The following is an 18,139-nucleotide window of genomic DNA, read 5'->3' as shown; positions in this document are numbered from 1 at the left end:
GCCAGTATACTGATACATTAATACTTACTAATTCACCAGGCAGCCAGTATACTGATACATTTATACTTACTAATTCACCAGGCAGCCAGTATGCTGATACATTTATACTTACTAATTCACCAGGCAGCCAGTATACTGATACATTTATACTTACTAATTCACCAGGCAGCCAGTATACTGATACATTTATACTTACTAATTCACCAGGCAGCCAGTATACTGATACATTTATACTTACTAATTCACCAGGCAGCCAATATACTGATACATTTCTACATACTAATTCACCAGGCAGCCAGTATACTGATACATTTATACTTACTAATTCACCAGGCAGCCAGTATACTGATACATTTATACTTACTAATTCACCAGGCAGCCAGTATACTGATACATTTATACTTACTAATTCACCAGGCAGCCAATATACTGATACATTTCTACATACTAATTCACCAGGCAGCCAGTATACTGATACATTTCAACATACTAATTCACCAGGCAGCCAGTATACTGATACATTTCAACATACTAATTCACCAGTAATTCTGATTTACCGGTATGTTGGCATTTTAACACCTGAATGCAGCCTGACCACATTACTGGTCAGTAATGTAAACCAGCTCAGTGGCCTTGTGGTTAGAGTGTCTCCCAGTCCCTGAGACTGCGAGGTCGGGGTTCAATCCCCGACCAGGTCATACCAAAGACAAATGGGACCCAGTGCCTACCTGCTTGACACTCAGCATCAAGGGTTGGATTGGGGGTAAGTCCCTGCGACATACTAGCGTCATGTCCAGGGGGTGTACTTGTACATCAAGCTGCCTCACGCTACAGAAACAGGAGATAGGCTCCTGCCCCTATGGGCCTCATGGCTCGGCAAGGCTACTTAATGTAAACCAACCAGAATCTCAACTGAGAATACAGGTTCTGTTTCAAGCTCCGCCTATAAAGTGCCATGCAGTTCAAACCTAGTCACCCTTCACTGCAGAGCCACTATAGACTTCATAGACAGCAGCTACAGAACAACAAACTGGCCCCTGTAAAATCTGAACCTGTTTCTTTTCCCTTTTTACCTCCCTTATGATGAATTCCTGTTCTGTTCTTTGACTATATAGAAGTGTCTATTTGTACGTCTCTAAATGTTTTGATGAATTGAACAAAGTGAGTGTTCACTTTCTATCCTGACACTAGTAATCATATTGCTATAGACACAGAGTGTTTGTTCAGCTCTTTAATAAACAGAAAATAGCCACATTTTCCAGGTGGGTCACCAATTTATTCCAATCAGAAGAGGCCCTGCCCTATACCCATTTGTCAGCTTGAATTTTTATACTGTAAAACAAGGTTCAAGGTTTCTTTATTTTTGTCTCCCGGGGGAGAAATTTGTCTTGGACCCCAAGGACCCGCCCTGCAGCATACAGATACAAATACAATACAAAATACAAGACAATAAAAGGTACACAGTGACTCGTACAACATTTAAATACCACACACACCATTTACAAAAAGGAGAAGAACATCCTAACCTTCGACCCTACCCTGTCTGCCCTCTGCAAGGACTCTGTTAAGGAGTGTGATTGACAGAGGGACAAAGGAATGCTTGTACCAATTATATTTGCACCCATATACGAGCATTCCTTTGTTCCTCTGTCAAAACATGTATTGTCGTTTTTTTTCCCCCAATCACCATGCCTTGATGAGTTATTCATTTCTGCTGATTGAGTGGAACAGGTATCCGATTCTGAAAATGTTTTCTATAAATACTTTTGATTAGGCTACTATATGGGAGGGAATATCCGCTATTTAACACATTTAACGCAAAAAAACACCCCTTTACGATCTTAATCCAGAGTGATGCTTACAGTAAGCAATGTAAATACAAGGTAATACTGTCAAAAGGCAATAGGCCTACTATATTGTTCAAAAAAAGAAAGGACGTCTATTGAGCCTAAATGTTTTGTTTAATAATTTTGTAAGCCTAGGCATTTTGTAATGCCTAGAGTAGGCATACAGTTTATAACTCCATGATACAGTACCAAGTCAGCCTAATGCACGCTCGCACACACATTCACAGTACACACACACACACACACACACACACACACACACACACACACACACCTGGGTGTCACGTCATCATCATCATGAGACATGAAGACTATTTTGTTTCTTTTCTTATCAAACTTTTACCACCAATCACTGGACGCAGTGGCTTCCTCACACAATACATGTCATTCAGATAGTTTAATTCTGGTTCCTGTAAGCAGCGAGAAGACAATACAGCAGAGAGAAGAAAGTCACAGAAAGGTAATGTAACTAATATACATTTTGTTATGAATCTGCTATAAACACGAGGCCTGCATGGATATTCCATAAAATGCCTAGCAGGCTTAAAACTCGTCCATCTAAAAAGGAATAATTATGGAGGATGAGTGCTAGGGCAGCCTATTGATACATCAGGGCCTAGCTCTGATCCACAGCCCTAATCAGGGCCTATATGTTTTATTTTGAACCATTGATTTAAAATCAAAACGTTGTTTAAGCTAGGTCACCAAAGGGGTGTGTGTGTGTGTGTGTGTGTGCGCGTGTGCGTGTGTGCGTGTGTGTGTGTGTGCATGTGTGTGCGTGTGTGTGTGGACGGACACTTGTTTTACTGTACATCCAAACTTGAATGTATGGCCTTGGGATATAATATTTTCCTGTGTGTGTGGGAGCCCATGTTAACAGACTTGTTATCAGGAATCTGCAATTGGGAGGATTGCAAAAAACGAAATGCTAAAAGGTTGGCTAAATACTGTTCTGTCTCAGCTATTATGGGCAACTGGCAGTCTGTCTATCTGGAGAAGGCGATGTTTAATTTATCCTTTAGTGGCTTCAAAACAATCCGTTTAGTGTCAAGTATGTAGGGCATATGTATGTATACCTGTATGTCATCAATGTGCTATCTTTTGTCCTCTGCGTGTTAAGCATGTGCAGCAGTTGTATCTGGTTTGACCGTATGTGTGTGTGTGTGTGTGTGTGTGTGTGTGTGTGTGTGTGTGTGTGTGTGTGTGTGTGTGTGTGTGTGTGTGTGTGTGTGTGTGTGTGTGTGTGTGTGTGTGTGTGTGTGTGTGTGTGTGTGTGTGCGTGCGTGCGTGCGTGCGTGCGTGCGTGCGTGCGTGCGTGCGTGCGCAGTGTTGGCTCAGCTATACTTGGAAACCGTAGCTTGTAAAGTAGCTCACCATGGCAGTAGCTTGATCAAGCGTATACATTTATGCCCCTGGAGAATGATTGATTGATTGATTGATTGAAGAATGTATTAACATTAATTGGAGAATTACAGTACATTTCAAGGACAACATGATGTATGATGATAAGAGTGTCCCTCACTTCACATGGGTGTGATTTTTCTATTCTGTACATGTTTTCCCTTATTTTCTAACCGTGTAGGCCCTATAGCCTATAATTATTTCCTTTTTTGCATAGAAGTGTAGGCTATATTTGTCTTTAAATGTTCTGATGACTTGAAAATGGAGGACCCTTATGTAAACAAGTCTTAGTGCTTTTCTGGTTTTATCCAGATTTTGTATTGACCGGTACTTATAGCCTATACCCATTCTACAAACTCTTAATACAAATTTCAATGAATTATCCAACGTTACAGCCATGTATTGCTGAACAAAAGTTAAATCTATCCTATGCTGCCTTGTTAAATCTAAGTTTCTAACTCAATACAAAACTGTTAACTGTGGACGACACCATAAAGCATTACACTTGTTTACAATAGGGTCTACCATGTTCAATTCATCATAACATTTACAGTACAAGTACAAATAAACACTTCTATATAGCCAAAAACAGGAAATCATCATAGAGGAGGTTAAAAGAGGAAAAAAACATATACAGTGAGGGGGAAAAGGGGTGGGTATGGGGGATTCAGATTTTACGGGGGCCAGTTTCATTGCAGCCGTCCGTAGGTGCGCTTTGAGAGTGGATTTGCATGTCTTAATGACTGTTGGTAGGGCATTCCACATTTTAGTAGCATAGGAGCTAATTTAATTTAGTCCCTTGTTTGTGCCAAATCTGGGTTGCATATGCGGTTTGTTGAACTCCCTCTGGTGTTGTGGGTGTGCCCAGGGTGAGGTGGGTGAGGCCAAGCATGCCAGCAGAAATATGCCTCTCTCAACTGAGTTTTATTTTAAAAAATTAACAAAAAAAAGAGGATATATAACAAAAAGACTGGTCTCTTGTATAGTGATAGCTACTACACCTATACATATTAACTAAACTGTTATGACATTTGATCATCAAACATAACACATCTGAAAAACTTTAACTTGACTGTAAAAAAACAATGACTGGTCTCTTGTATTATGTATATATATATATATATATATATATATATATATATATATATATATATATATATATATATATATACACTGGAAAGCCACACAGATGCAGCACTGACTGGGACACCAGTGTTATATATATATATATATATATATATATATATATATTTTGCATTTCGTGTGTGTCGAAAATGATCCAGAATGCTGCAGCATGCCTGGTCTGTCTTCAACCAGCAAATAAATGTAAAATGTTAATGTTAATGTCTATAATATTCAAAGGGGCTTTTCTCAGCGTTGGGTATATTTTGGTACAACCAGTTTAAAATTGTCACATCATCTCCTTCAAAATACATCATATCAAAGCTTACATTCTGTACTTAAATAATCTGTAAAAAAAACAAACAAGCACTCTATTGTCTCCTGGTTGATGCAGTGCCAGTGGCAGATCCCCCCATACCTTCAAGGCCTGATGAGAAATTAAATGTCTGTGAAAAGCTGATTTGAAAGAGTTTCCTCATGAGTGTGAAATGGCTTGTCCCCACAATAACAATACACAATAACAATGTTTCAGGTTGAATATCTGATTTGAAGTAAAGCAAGGTCATCTCTGCACACTGTAGGCTATTCAATTCTCTCTCATGCTTGACTCAACAACACTTCACCCATGAAAGGTCACCATCCGGTTCTGATTTGATATTATGAGACAATGACTCAAACCGTTACTTATCATACTACAATAGTTTCTTAGGTTTGTTTTTTTCAGGTGGTCCCTGGCCAAAAGATCATTTATAATTATAACTAGAAAAAGTGCCCTTCTGGGCACAGGTCTCCACCAGGATTTCTTCCTCAGCCTAGTGGGAATATGCGTGCACAGTTCGGACGCTGCGTTGAGGAGTTGTGACGATTTGTACAAAGCGGGCTACTCCTGAAAACTGTAGGAGCCAATCGTGGCCAATCAGGATGGAATATGAGAAATCAAACAAACCTGTCTTGATCACATGACTATGGAGATCATGTGTACCGATTTGCGTGAAATTTGGATAAAATCTGAAGGCCTGGGGCCACTTGGAACCCCCTCAACAACCACTGGTTGATAGCAGATCTATGAGATCTATGAGCATCAACATATTGTATTTGAAATTATTTTGAATGTGGCACAGTGGTAAAGTGTCTACCCACCACCAAGGAGATTGTGCGGTCGAAGTGTGTTAATATTGACGTCAATGGCCCAACATACTAACACTATATTGCCCGCATGTAATGCTGTGAATATACAACATAATGCAATTTAATGTTGGGTAGGTTGACACTTAACCTGAACCAAAGGTTGTAGTGAGAATCACTGCTCCTCCGAGTGTGGATCAGCCAGGACTAGTGGACAGTGCACTTCTCTGGACGCATGAGGCACAAGCAGCAGCATTCTGGTAAAGAGTAGCCCATTTAGTGGGAAGAAACACAGTGTGTGTGTGTGTGTGTGTGTGTGTGTGTGTGTGTGTGTGTGTGTGTGTGTGTGTGTGTGTGTGCGTGTGCGTGCGTGCGTGTGTGTGTGTGTTATGTTGTGCATAATAGAAGACAGACATACACTTTCACATGTATGGTCTGTACTGTAGCCTATCCATGCAGAGAGCTCTTTACAATTATTTCTAACATTACAAATAACACGTCGTTATTGTAGTTAAATAAACACAGGGGTCCATTTATTTGGTTAGGCTATATTGTTTTTAGCTGTCTCACATGTGAATCCTGCCTTCACACACACACACACACACACACACACACACACACACACACACACACACACTCATTAAGGACTCTCCCACGTAATTTTCCAGGCAGGCTCTTTTTACTTTTTAGCCAAAACAATTGCATTAAGAGAGTGAGAGAGAGAGAGAGAGAGAGAGAGAGAGAGGGGGGGGGGGGGGGGGACAGACAGACAGACAGAGGAGAGGAGAGAGAGAGATCTCTCTCCTCTGTCTGTCTGTCCCCGACCCCCCCCCCCCCCCCCCTCTCTCTCTCTCTCTCTCTCTCAGAGAGAGAGAGAGAGAGAGAGAGAGAGAGATACACGTACTGTTCATCTCTCAGCCTTAGCAACAGGGATACAAGACTCTCCCATTGGCCTCTGCTTCTCCTTGATTCGTCGTCTATTGGCCATCTTCACTGCCACTCAGAAGGGGAGGCTGAAGACAGGACAACACTGTGGGGATGCAGATAACAAGGGCAAAAGGGTTGGGGAGAATCTTGCTCTGATGCGCAATAATGTCAGTGAATGCAGATGGAGAGGAATCATGTTTGTTTAGCCAGTGGAATGATTATATTTAAATGCAAGTAGTGCAGAGTTTTAATATCAATTCAAGGCCTTGCTGAGTCGCTTCACGTTTTGTTTTAATCTAATGATGCTAATTTATATAGCCAGTAATTACCACCCTATCTAGCGTGATACGCAGCCTACACTGTTGCAGCAAATGCAACATTTTTCTCAATGCAGTTTCAACCTCAACGGCCCTTGACTGTGGAATATTTGATGCACATCTCTAGTCGCCCATAAACGACAACAACCTTGCAGGTAATTAAGGATTCAATTCGCTGTCATTTTGTTGTGTATGAGCTTGTGTTCTATCGTGATCTAGCCTGCATCACCACAGGTAAACAACAAGATCATGCATGATTAGTTTTTTCCTTCAGAATGAATATCAAATGATTAGGCTACAATGTAATTTGAAATGTCACTTAATGCATCGACCTTGTTCTTGCAGTCCAATTGGTACCTTTATTATACCTTAATTTCTTGCAAAATGGTAGGTAACCTGTTTATCTTGAATTCTTAATTCATTCATTCATTGTTTAATCTTTATGCAATTGGAATCCTAGGGACTATGATAAACTAGCTATCTATTATATCTGTCATAAACAGTGACGTAGGCTTCCCCAAATGATGTTTTAGCAGGGACAGTGCCACCATCACCTGCTAAACATTATCTGCAAAATATGAATGGAATAATCGTCTGCAATGTATAAAGTAGGCCTATATTTTGCAGCACAGTTATTGCATGGGCAGATCAGCTTTTAAAATGTGTAATCTGCATTTGCCACAATGCTGTGTAGCAAAAACAGTGTATAGGCCTTGTAGAGCAGCAGCACACTGTGTACCTAATGTGGGCTATAGGAGTCCAGCTTATCAACCTAATTCTGCATTGCAGGCCAGAAGATAATATGGTTGAATTACATTAGAACAAATTAACTTTGAGGTGAGGGAATTCTTAGATGGAAGAGAGGTGTTGATTTTGATGAGCAGAACCTGCAGTAATGTTCATGGTCATGTGGTGTATAGCTGCGTAGCTATAGGTCAGAATCAACCAAACCTTGAAGCTAAGGATGGACTGGCTTGACATGTTGACACATCCTGTGTCACATCCTTGACACATCCTCACTACTGTAGTGTAGGCACCTTATTATGGAAAATGCTGTGAAGTTAAACACGCTAATAGTGTCAAAATACGACTACAAGAACAGACATTAGATACAATAGATAGATTAACAGATTGGCATTTCAATTCCATAACACTCCTAGTAGTCCAGTAATAATGTCATTTGACCTCCAATCTAATTGCAAAAAAACAAACAAAAACTCAGCTGGTTTTGCATCTTCAATATATCCTGAATAACAGAAAAGAAGTTGCCTGGAATGGTCTGGGGGGAAAGTGTTGAAAATGGCCTGTACAGTTTGGGCAAGTTGCTATGGCCAAATTTAGCCCACTGAGTATTTGTGCAAAAAGAATGCTTGGAATGGATTCAGCATCATGAAAAACCCCTAGTTTGACATGTCACATGCTACTTAAAGCAGTGGTTAAGGACATTTAGAAAACATTGCCTTATAATAGGATGCCAATGGTGGCCATACTGTACAGGCCATTTTCAACACTTTCCCCTCAGACAATTCCAGGCAACTTTCTTTCTGTTACTCAGGATATATTGAAGTTGCAAAATTAACTGAGTTTGTTTTTTTTGCAATTAGATTGAGGTTGATCCTGTAGTATTGTAGTATATCATCATAAGAGCGTGATTGTATGCTTTCATGCTGAATGTGTTGTAGACCAGTGGTTCCCAAAGTGGGGTCAGGGGACCCCCAGGGGTCCTTGTGGGAGTTCCAGAGGGTCCCCAGCTAAATGATAGTTTGGAAACAAATGGACCCTTAAGAGTCTGTAATCAGAGAGTGTACAAATGGAACCAAATGGACATGTTAAACATTGATTTTACAAGATAAATCGGGGTCTCAGAGATAGAAATGCCATTAAATGGGGGTCCGTAGACTAATGCATGTCAAACTGGAGGTCCTTGAAATTAAACGGGTTGAGAATCACTGCTAGAGCCGTCAACATCTTCTCGCATGGGGGTCCCTGACATTATTTTATTTTATACACTTTTCAAATAGGGGTCTGCGGGCTAATTAGTGTCAATTTAGGGGTCCTTGACATGAAAAAGTTTGGGAACTGGCATGACATGCTTCTGGTTTTCTCTCCATGTTGATTACAACTTGAAACAGGATAGTGATGATGCAGATGCAATGACCTTATTGATGGGTTGTGTCAATAGAAAGACTACTTCCCTGCACTCTGAGCCCCCCACCACACGTGCAAACGGTACTTTTTGGCCAGAAAGGGATTTTATTTCACCGGAGAAAAATATTCTCTATGAGGCAGTTCTCTGGGCAATATCGGTAGAGGGCGCAGCGGAGTAACTAAAAGTATTTTTTTCCCGGTGGAAACAAAATCCCTTTTTATCCAAAAAGTACTGTTTATACGTGTGGACGAGTGCGTCCACTAAGGAAAGTAGTCTTTCTACTGACACAACCCATCTTGGTATTGGTGAGTAGGTCAAACGTTTGTGAGATTTCCACAAAAGAGGAGAGGCTGGTCTGATTTCGATTTGAGATTTAAAACTGATAGTCCCATAGCCTTACTGCAGGGCAGAATCGAAGCAGTAGAAGGCTATGGACCAGAGCTAGGGGTTTTCATGATTCTGAACCCATTCCAAGCATTAGTTTTGCACAAAAACACTCCTTGGGCTAAAACGACCATAGCTGTGTGCTGAGGTCAGCACATTTGGACTGGAATAGATTCATAATCATGAAAACCCCCTAGTTTGACCCCTAGTTTGGCCATAGACCCCCTAGTTTGGCCATAGCCACTTGCCCAAATGTGCCTAAATGTGCTGACTTCATCACATTTTCACATTTTGCCTTATAATGGTTGTTGATGTACCCCAACTAGGGTGGTTGAATAGAAACCAATGTGGGATATGTTATTAGACACCTTTACAAACACATTGGTGAAGAAATGTCTTGGTAAGAAATGTATTCCCAGATTTGACATTTATTCTGATAATATTCCCTGACTACATCTCTCGATCTGTATAACAATATCGTTCACTGAATTTGACTGTGCATCTCTCCTTCTGCATCTCATTTGTCATTTCCCTTAACAAACCTTTAACAATTTGCCTGGGGAGCATTTATCCTGGGTGGATATTGTAATTAACAACCCGAACGAAACCGTTAGAGATCACTAGCAGGATGCAGTGAGGTATTAACAATTTTTCTTCTTCCACTTATTTTCTTTGGATTAGGGATACATTTGGGGGTTAAAGGAGGATATGATTTGGGAGGAGGGGATCACTGAAAGCTTCCAGTGAGACCAAAACATCAAATCTTTCATATATTTGTATTTACGTACATATTCTAGGTATTAGCTATTAGGTACTGTGCGGTATATTGGTGTGTGGTGTTATAGCATCTGTCTTCTATACTGAAGTTTGTCTATTTTGCAAAAAAACAAGTTATGCCTCCAAATGTAGGTGTGACACTTCCTGTTCTGTTTCTCTGTGATAATCAGTGTATAGAGAGATATATGAAACTATTTGCCCAAGTGCCAAACCCTGCCTGAGCCATGACTGGACACAAATTCAGTAACAGTAACAGTAGTCTTCACGGAGCTTTGTAAAACGATATATTGCTACTTTACGCTTTACAGTGTAATGTTGTGTATATACAGTATACAGCATACTGGAATGAACCATGGCATGTGTCACGGTGACTGAGTCTATTTATACACAAAGAAACTAGCCATGCTGGAAAGAGATGTCTATTTATAGATTGTATCAGTAATGAGAATAGACTCAGACGGTCGGACGCCAATGAAAGGTTATTGTGTTATTGTTGTCTACTCTATGGGTTGACTTTGGATATCTGAATGCTTTAAGGTGAGTTACACTGTGAGTGAAAGGAGATGACTCTGTTGTTTGACATGGAGTAGGAATGGGTCTATCTTTGTTAAAGATGGAGTGCCGTGGTTTTTGTACCTCTTTCTGTTTTGTATGCGTTTATGGAGTTAACATTACTCTAATAGACCCCCAGGTGTTTTGTATGTGTCTATGGAGTTAACATTACTCTAATAGACCGGTAATATTGAAATATGTCTTCTCTGTGGAAAAAGGACCAAACGAAATGCACTACTCTAGTGACATCATAACCCTAAGCCCTCCACCATTATCATACAACACAGCTGTGCTGGGGGCGAGGCTTAAGTTTCAGGTGGCTGGTGATGCGGTGAAAACCAGGTATACTTAATGAACTGGTGGGTAGTACTGTAACCACATAAAAACATAATTTTATCACTTTCTGTATACACTGTACAGAAAAGTCTGCCTCCTAGTATAATCATAGTACCTGATGATCATGTTTTAGGGCGGGGGGTGGGGATGAGAATACCGTTTGGTGATGATGACAAGACATGTCTGTGTTTCTGTATCCTTGCAGTTTGCATTTGCAGATTTCCCTCATTGCCTGTGCCTCTTTCTTTGTCATTGCAGGTGAGCACCATGCTGACCAGCATCGCTGAGGGTATCCTGTGCTGCTTAACCGGGAAGGCCGCCAGCCTGGTCTTGCCCCTGGACTCCTCTGAACCCTCCGATGGCTTCGAGTTCGTCGAAGTCAAGCCCGGGCGAGTCCTGCGCGTGCGTCACATCATCCCAGAGCGTCCGCCCGTAGTGACGGAAGACCCAGTGTCGGGGAAGGAGATCGGCGACGACGGCCGCCCCGAGGATTCCAACGACGGCGACGACAAGCGCACCGGCGGCGGCGGACGCAGCAGCAGCGTGCACTGCAAGAGGAAGATCACCGTCTACCGCAACGGCCAGCTGGTGATCGACAACCTGGGCGACGTGCTGCACGCCGAGATCCTGCAGGGCCAGGACGGAGACCTGGAGCCCTGCAGCACCGTGGAGGTGGAGCTGGCCGACTACCGGGAGCTGGCGTCGTCTCCGGACGTCCCTAAGCCCGCACCGCTTCCCGCCGTTCCTCCTCCGCCCTCCTCCTCCGGCGGCGGCGGCGGGGGGGAGCAGAAGCCGCCCGCGCCCGCGCCGCCCCCCCGCCGCCGCCGCCGCAAGCCGAAGCGCACCGTGCTCATCGACTCCACGCGGGAGATCACCAGCTGCAAGGGCACGCACTCGGACGTGGCGCTGTTCTTCGTGCACGGGGTGGGCGGCTCCCTGGACATCTGGGGCAGCCAGCTGGACTTCTTCTCCCGCCTGGGCTACGAGGTCATCGCGCCGGACCTGGCGGGACATGGCGCCAGCACCGGGCCGCAGATCGCCGCGGCGTACACATTCTACGCGCTGGCGGAGGACCTGCGCGCCATCTTCACCAGATATGCGCGCAAGCGCAACATCCTCATCGGTCACTCGTACGGGTGAGTCTTTGTGTAGTCTCTAGCAATCTCTTGCAATTGATTTATCACTGTTGCAAAGTGAAGCATTTCTGTGCTAGTTCACTATAATCGGTCAATAATGGCTCATGATAGATTTGCTCCCAAAACCTTAAAAACACAATAACATTTAATTTAATTGGGATTCTTCCTATCCCGAATGTCAACACATTCTGGGCGGGAACCCCTTTTGGTGTTTTAAGCATTGTGTTATACTTTAGCTATTGAAAAATAGCAGACCTAGTGCCGCGCTACGAGCTTGTAGGTCTGCTATTTTTGTATGGCACAAGTCTTTTAATATATTCTTTCAGAGCCGACGTTTTTAACTCAAATCTTTGCTTCGGGGGGGGGGGGGGTCACTGGAACAACATATTTTCAGATGGGGGGTCAGCGGCCAAATACAGAAAAATCTGGGGGTCCTTGACATGGAAAAGGTTGAGCACCACTGACAACGAAACTGTTAGGATTTTAGAAGGCATTTGTAGAATCTACAGGTCTGTTGCAACCATTCCCATCCTATGTCTCCCGTGCAGTGTGTCATTCTGCACCTTCCTGGCCCATGAGTATCCTGAGCTGGTCCACAAGGTGGTGATGATCAATGGAGGCGGTCCCACAGCCCTGGAGCCCAGTCTCTGCTCTATCTTCCAGCTACCTTCGTGTGTTCTTCACTGTCTGTCCCCCTGTCTGGCCTGGAGCTTCCTGAAGTAAGACCTGAGGACTGGACTGTTATTAAAAACATTAAGATATCTAGAAACGGAAACAAAGTAACTTCCCTCGACACACATAAGCCTAACAAAACGACATTGTTTAGTTAGAGGTGCAGAATACACTTCATATTGGCATTACCTAAGTGTTTAACTCATTTTGGGGCGGGGACCCCTTTTTGGTGTTTTAAAGCATTATGTTATACTTTAGCTATTGAAAAATAGCAGATCTACAAGCTCGTCGCACGGCACTCTGCTATTTTGGAAAAATCGTGAAAATGTAGCGCACATTTCGAATATATAGTCTTTCAGAGCGAACATTTTTATCTCGAGTCTTTGCTTCTGGGGGTCCCTGGAACAACATATTATTTTGAAATGGGGGTCGGTGGCCAATGACATATAATGTTTGGGGGTCCTTGAACATGAACATGTGTTTTTCAGAAAACTGTCAGGATTTAGAAGACATTTTGTAGAATCGTCCTCATGGTCTAAATGGGTTAATTTGACATCTAAAATGCATACAAACCCTCTCTCTCTCTACAATGTCTACAGAGCTGGTTTTGCCCGTCAAGGTGCCAAAGAGAAGCAGCTGCTAAAGCAGGGCAACGCCTTCAACGTGTCGCCGTTTGTGTTACGCGCCATGATGAGCGGGCAGTACTGGCCCGAGGGGGACGAGGTGTACCACGCTGAGCTCACCGCGCCCATCCTGCTGGTGCACGGCATGTGCGACAAGTTTGTTCCCATGGACGAGGACCAGCGCATGGCTGAGGTATACCACACGTTTTCCCCAAACAGACACATTTGTATGGGTCCCTTTTATTTTATTGTTTCCTACATTTCGTTCTTTAAAAAAAACAAAAAAAAAACAGAATAAAACAGAAGAGGTCATGGGAAGTACAGCAACAAGCAACAACGATACATATTACAGAATTTTGGAATCCTTACATTCATTGACAACTGGAAAGACACAGCCAATATTCACTCCATATCCGCCCCCCCCAGCTAAATACTCTATCCATTTCTCCCATCTTCTGTCACCCAGCACCTTTTGCAGTCTTAAAGAATAGGTCATCTGTTCTAGGAGATGCAGTTGTTTCACAATGTTGATAAATAGGTCAGCAGTAGGACAATTATTTTGTAACCAGTTTCTTGTAATAGCTTTTTTGCTTGCTACAAGTAAAATCTTAAGTAAGTAGGAGTCATCCTGATTTGGCCTACATTTCGTTTTTAATAAATATTATTTCAAAACGTTTTCAAAACAACATTCATTAATTGAAAACAAAATGCAATAATGTTTTTCAGCAAGTTCAGGAAGAAATAAAGGAAAAATCTAAGAATTTCCATGAATTAGAAAACAAAGAAGTAGTGAAAATAGCCGATCAACAAGCTCATAACATGGCGCGAAACGACGCGTTGTGGGCTTGTAGATTGGCTAGCTTGGGTCCCGGGTAACCACCTAATTTCTCGTTTGGGTCACGTACGGTCTAACAAAGTTTGTGAACCACTGACACGATGGATCCAGAACAGATCCAAAACTTATCAAATGCAATATTGATACAAAATCTACTTTTATTTAACTTTTAAAGACTTTTATTTTATCCATGTAATATATATTTATTGAATATAAAATTAGCAATATATTTATTATGGTTTAGCGATGAATTGGATCTGCTTTTTAGGCACTGAGATCAAGCGCATCAGTCCCAATCATATAGGGACTCTGAATCCCCCATACCTAAACGGCAAAATCGAGGAGGGTGAGCAGCAAAAGTTAAAGCAGACAGCAGCGCAGCAGTATCAGTGTGCAGCAGCAAGCAAGCAGATTGAGCAGTGCAAAGTGCAAACTTCCAGTTTAAATTGCCGGTATGGAAATGGAATGAGTGTGTTGGATTGGATGAAGTGAATCATGTGAATGAGAACGTGATCCTGAGGCGTCCCAATTAACGGCCGGCAGCGACTGCACTGAGTCTCCTGACTGAACTTGCTCTGCGCATGTCTGTGACAGGCGCGATGCTCATGTCTGCGAACATGTTCAGTTTAAGATTGCATGTCACATAAACATAATGTAATTTTGATCCTAAGGATTGTGTTATCATGCAAACATTACTTTTGTTTATTTTGTTTTTTGTAGATTCTCCTGTTTGCCTTCCTGAAAGTGATCGAGGAGGGAAGCCACATGGTCATGATGGAGTGCCCGGACATGGTCAATACCCTGCTGCATGAATTCTTCTTATGGGAGCCTGACATGTCCAAAAAGGACAGTGCCAAGATAGACACGGAGAAGAACCCTAATCTCAATGGCACTAACCAGACGCTGAGAGTACACAAGTCCTTGGACAAATAACCTGTAAGGAGTTACTTGCTTCATGCTTGGGGTCAATTAGAGGGCCTGCCTTTTAGCACGTCAGTTCTTAAGGCTTGTTTCCGGGCTGAGGGCTATAGATGAGGCCACATCTCCAGGATGTGTGCAGCTGCTGGTGTTTCGAGATTAAGAGGGGACTATAATAAAGAAGCAGGGAGAAACTTACCAGAAAAAATGTGAAGAGGAGGGGACCAGTTACAAAAACGGAGACTGCTTGTTTCTGCTTCTCTTTTTGACATGGTATCTGTGCTCCATTGTGTGGTGTTTGTAAACTCACAAAGTAATGGGAGGTCCACAGGACAATGACCATTTGTCATTATTGTATGAACAAACCAAAGTGCAAAAGGCATAACGTACATAAAATAGTGTTAGTTTCCTTGTTTTCATCCGATAATACCTTCTGTAAAGTGCTACAGATCTTATAGCCCTTGTGAAATAAGCACTAACCTACCATCTTACATGTTCTCAATGAAAAGGCACAGGGATACTGACTGTATGTACTACAGTATGTAGTCAACAACAGACAGAGGAATCGTATAATGAGATTTTGCACGTGTTGATGGGGAAGATCAGAGTATGAATAGTAGTTACACAAGTTGGTGATGATATTGTACAGCCAAATACTGACTGGATGGTAGTGTGGAATTGGAAATTGTTTAATATGCAGTATATTGGCTAATAGTGGCTACAGAGAGGAGTTAAATAATATGCCTAAATGTATAACATCCTCACCACAGTGCACCAACATGTCTTTGTTGCTATGCCAAAGCAGAGGTGATTATAAAATATCAACTGTTCAACCATAATCCATTCACTTCATCATTTGTGCCCATACACTGTGTTCCTCATCAAACTCGGTCATAGAGTAACAATGGATCATCTATGCACAAGTACTAGAAGATGGCCATTTAAAAATTCTAAATCCTATAATACTAACTGTGTCTACTCTATGCAGTATGATAGTATTAACACTAATATAATATAATAATATATAATACTGAAAATATAAAATATCCTACTGAAAAACCTAAAGCATTTTACTATTTTATTTATATATATACTGTGTATATGTATGTGTGTGTGTGTGTGTGTGTGTGTGTGTGTGTGCGCGCGTGTGTGTGTGTCATGTGTGATTGTGTGTAACAGCAACTGCCATAGCAGATAAAACCATATGTTGTTTTATTAACAGTTGATGTTAGAACTTGAGGTGATAAATGTATATGAAGAGCATACCCCCTACTACCCTCCAGTCAACTATATATCTCTAACAGTGTTACAAGAGAAAGCTCAACCTGGTATCTAAGAAAAAGACATTCATTCATGAATGTTGTTTTGTCAGTGTCTCATAGTGAGACAATGAGATAAGAGAGATTTTAAGTATCAAGCACAGTCTTTGATCTCTGTTGATAGCATGGCTTGTACTGTTTGTTTTTGTTTTCCTGGTGCAGCAAATTATAAGCAAATGGGTGGAGGATTTAAAACGGTATTTCTAAAGCAGGAGCTCAAATATGAGTCTGTCAAAGGAGAACGTCTCCATCCGAAGGAAGCTCACCATTTATGCTATATAATATTGCCAGAAGATGCAAAATGACTGGACTTATGCAACGTGAACAAAAATAGACATGAGTTCGAATGTTGAGCAATGAAAACTGAGGCTATTAAAAACTAACAAAATCAAGAGGAGCTGGCTTGTCTATGATGTCTCGGAAAAGGAGACGTCAATCATATGACTTTTACAAAATACCAATAAATGCTGCTGATGCAATATGTCTCATTTTGGTGTAAATGCTCCATAAATGTAAAAGACTGCAGGGTGCACATACAGTATACATCGTCCTCTGCTAAAACTGTGCGTATAGAAACTTTCAGTGCTCCAATGTGCTATATCATTTGTGGATGATAATGTGTTAATGTTATTGTTGCAGTTATGGAAATCCTAACATATTATGCACTGCCCGAATGTAGATGCATAAGACAAATTATATAGCCTAAAACTGTTTCATTGAACTGTCAAATGAATGTGCCTTTCCTGGCATGAAATAAAACCAATGTTTGCAGTTCATGTGTGTTAGTCTTTGTTTATGGTATGGACCGGTATATGTGTTGATGTATTTATGGTTGCTTTTTAACAAAGATAGATAGACATACTATACAGTAGCCTATTATACAAGCTCTCTCTATTAGGCCTATATTTTGACCCAAGTGTGTGTGTGTGTATGTGTATGTATATATATTTGCATCTTTGAATTATTGTGACTGTTGTCAAATAAAGTTATGGAAAATACATGTGATATTCTTAAAATTATACGACAAAGATCACAATAATTCAAAGCTAGTGAGGTGTGCTTTTGCCTCTCAGTCATAGACTCTCGATCAGTGCAGAGAAATAAGGCTTGGCTTGTGTTATGTGCATCTGCATCAAACCTCACACAGTTGTTACTTTGGTAAGGTTTTACTTGTTTTCAAGTGATTCGCCCATACAAGATGGGTGCCCTTCTTCCCCTGTCATCCTAGGAGAAGCGTCACTCTTGCATCCTAGGGGGGGCAAGGCAACAGAACAGCAACTCGCAGACTGGTCGAGAAGCCCCTGACTGGCACTGACTGCAGCTGGACTGGTCCGGGCATGTCATATCTGGCTTTTTGCCATAGATAGAAGAACAACCGCCTGGGACCGAGGCTAGTGGAGGGGAAAATCCTAAGCCTCTGATTGGCGGGGCTGTCCATGGTGTTGGTCTTCTAAGGAGGTCCGTGGTTGGTTAATTCACATGCCTGTCAAGCATTTTTATTTTTATTTATTTATTTTGTAGGAGGCGGTCCTTCAACTACTTTTCACTAGTTAGTAGTTATGCTGCCGGAAACGGCAAAAGAACAGGACACAAAAGTGTGGTAATAAAATGTAATGGAGGACACAGACAGACAGTAGTCACTGGTAGTACCACAGCGCCAGAATAATCAACATGATCCTGATGATGAATGAATGAATAG

General features: G+C 41.8%; 1 protein-coding gene across 2 annotated transcripts; it reads left to right on the top strand.

Annotated features, from left to right (window-relative positions):
* The first annotated feature begins 10,489 nt into the window (after positions 1–10,489).
* Positions 10,490–17,020, top strand: abhd8a (abhydrolase domain containing 8a). Of its 2 annotated transcripts, none has more exons than XM_083781699.1 (5): positions 10,490–10,590; positions 11,196–12,073; positions 12,622–12,792; positions 13,345–13,561; positions 14,924–17,020. In XM_083781699.1, the coding sequence occupies exons 2-5, from the start codon at positions 11,205–11,207 to the stop codon at positions 15,134–15,136; spliced, it is 1,470 nt and encodes a 489-aa protein (XP_083637825.1). In that variant the 5' UTR covers positions 10,490–10,590; positions 11,196–11,204; the 3' UTR covers positions 15,137–17,020. The 2 variants fall into 2 exon arrangements, with proteins under 2 accessions (XP_083637825.1, XP_083637826.1); XM_083781700.1 differs by having other exon boundaries at positions 10,531–10,586.
* Positions 17,021–18,139: the final 1,119 nt, after the last annotated feature.

The sequence above is a fragment of the Protomyctophum parallelum genome (genome assembly GCF_964188405.1).
Source record: "Protomyctophum parallelum genome assembly, chromosome: 14".
In the NCBI taxonomy this organism is placed as follows: domain Eukaryota; kingdom Metazoa; phylum Chordata; class Actinopteri; order Myctophiformes; family Myctophidae; genus Protomyctophum; species Protomyctophum parallelum.
Note: the sequence above shows the minus strand (reverse complement) of the source record. Positions and strands in the feature narration are given on the sequence as shown.

Coding starts and splice junctions, on each gene's coding strand:
- abhd8a (XM_083781699.1), top strand. CDS start 11,205: ATGCTGACCAGCATCGCTGAGGGTATCCTGTGCTGCTTAACCGGGAAG. Junction 12,074..12,621: donor CTCATCGGTCACTCGTACGG/GTGAGTCTTTGT, acceptor TCTCCCGTGCAG/TGTGTCATTCTGCACCTTCC. Junction 12,793..13,344: donor CTGGCCTGGAGCTTCCTGAA/GTAAGACCTGAG, acceptor CAATGTCTACAG/AGCTGGTTTTGCCCGTCAAG.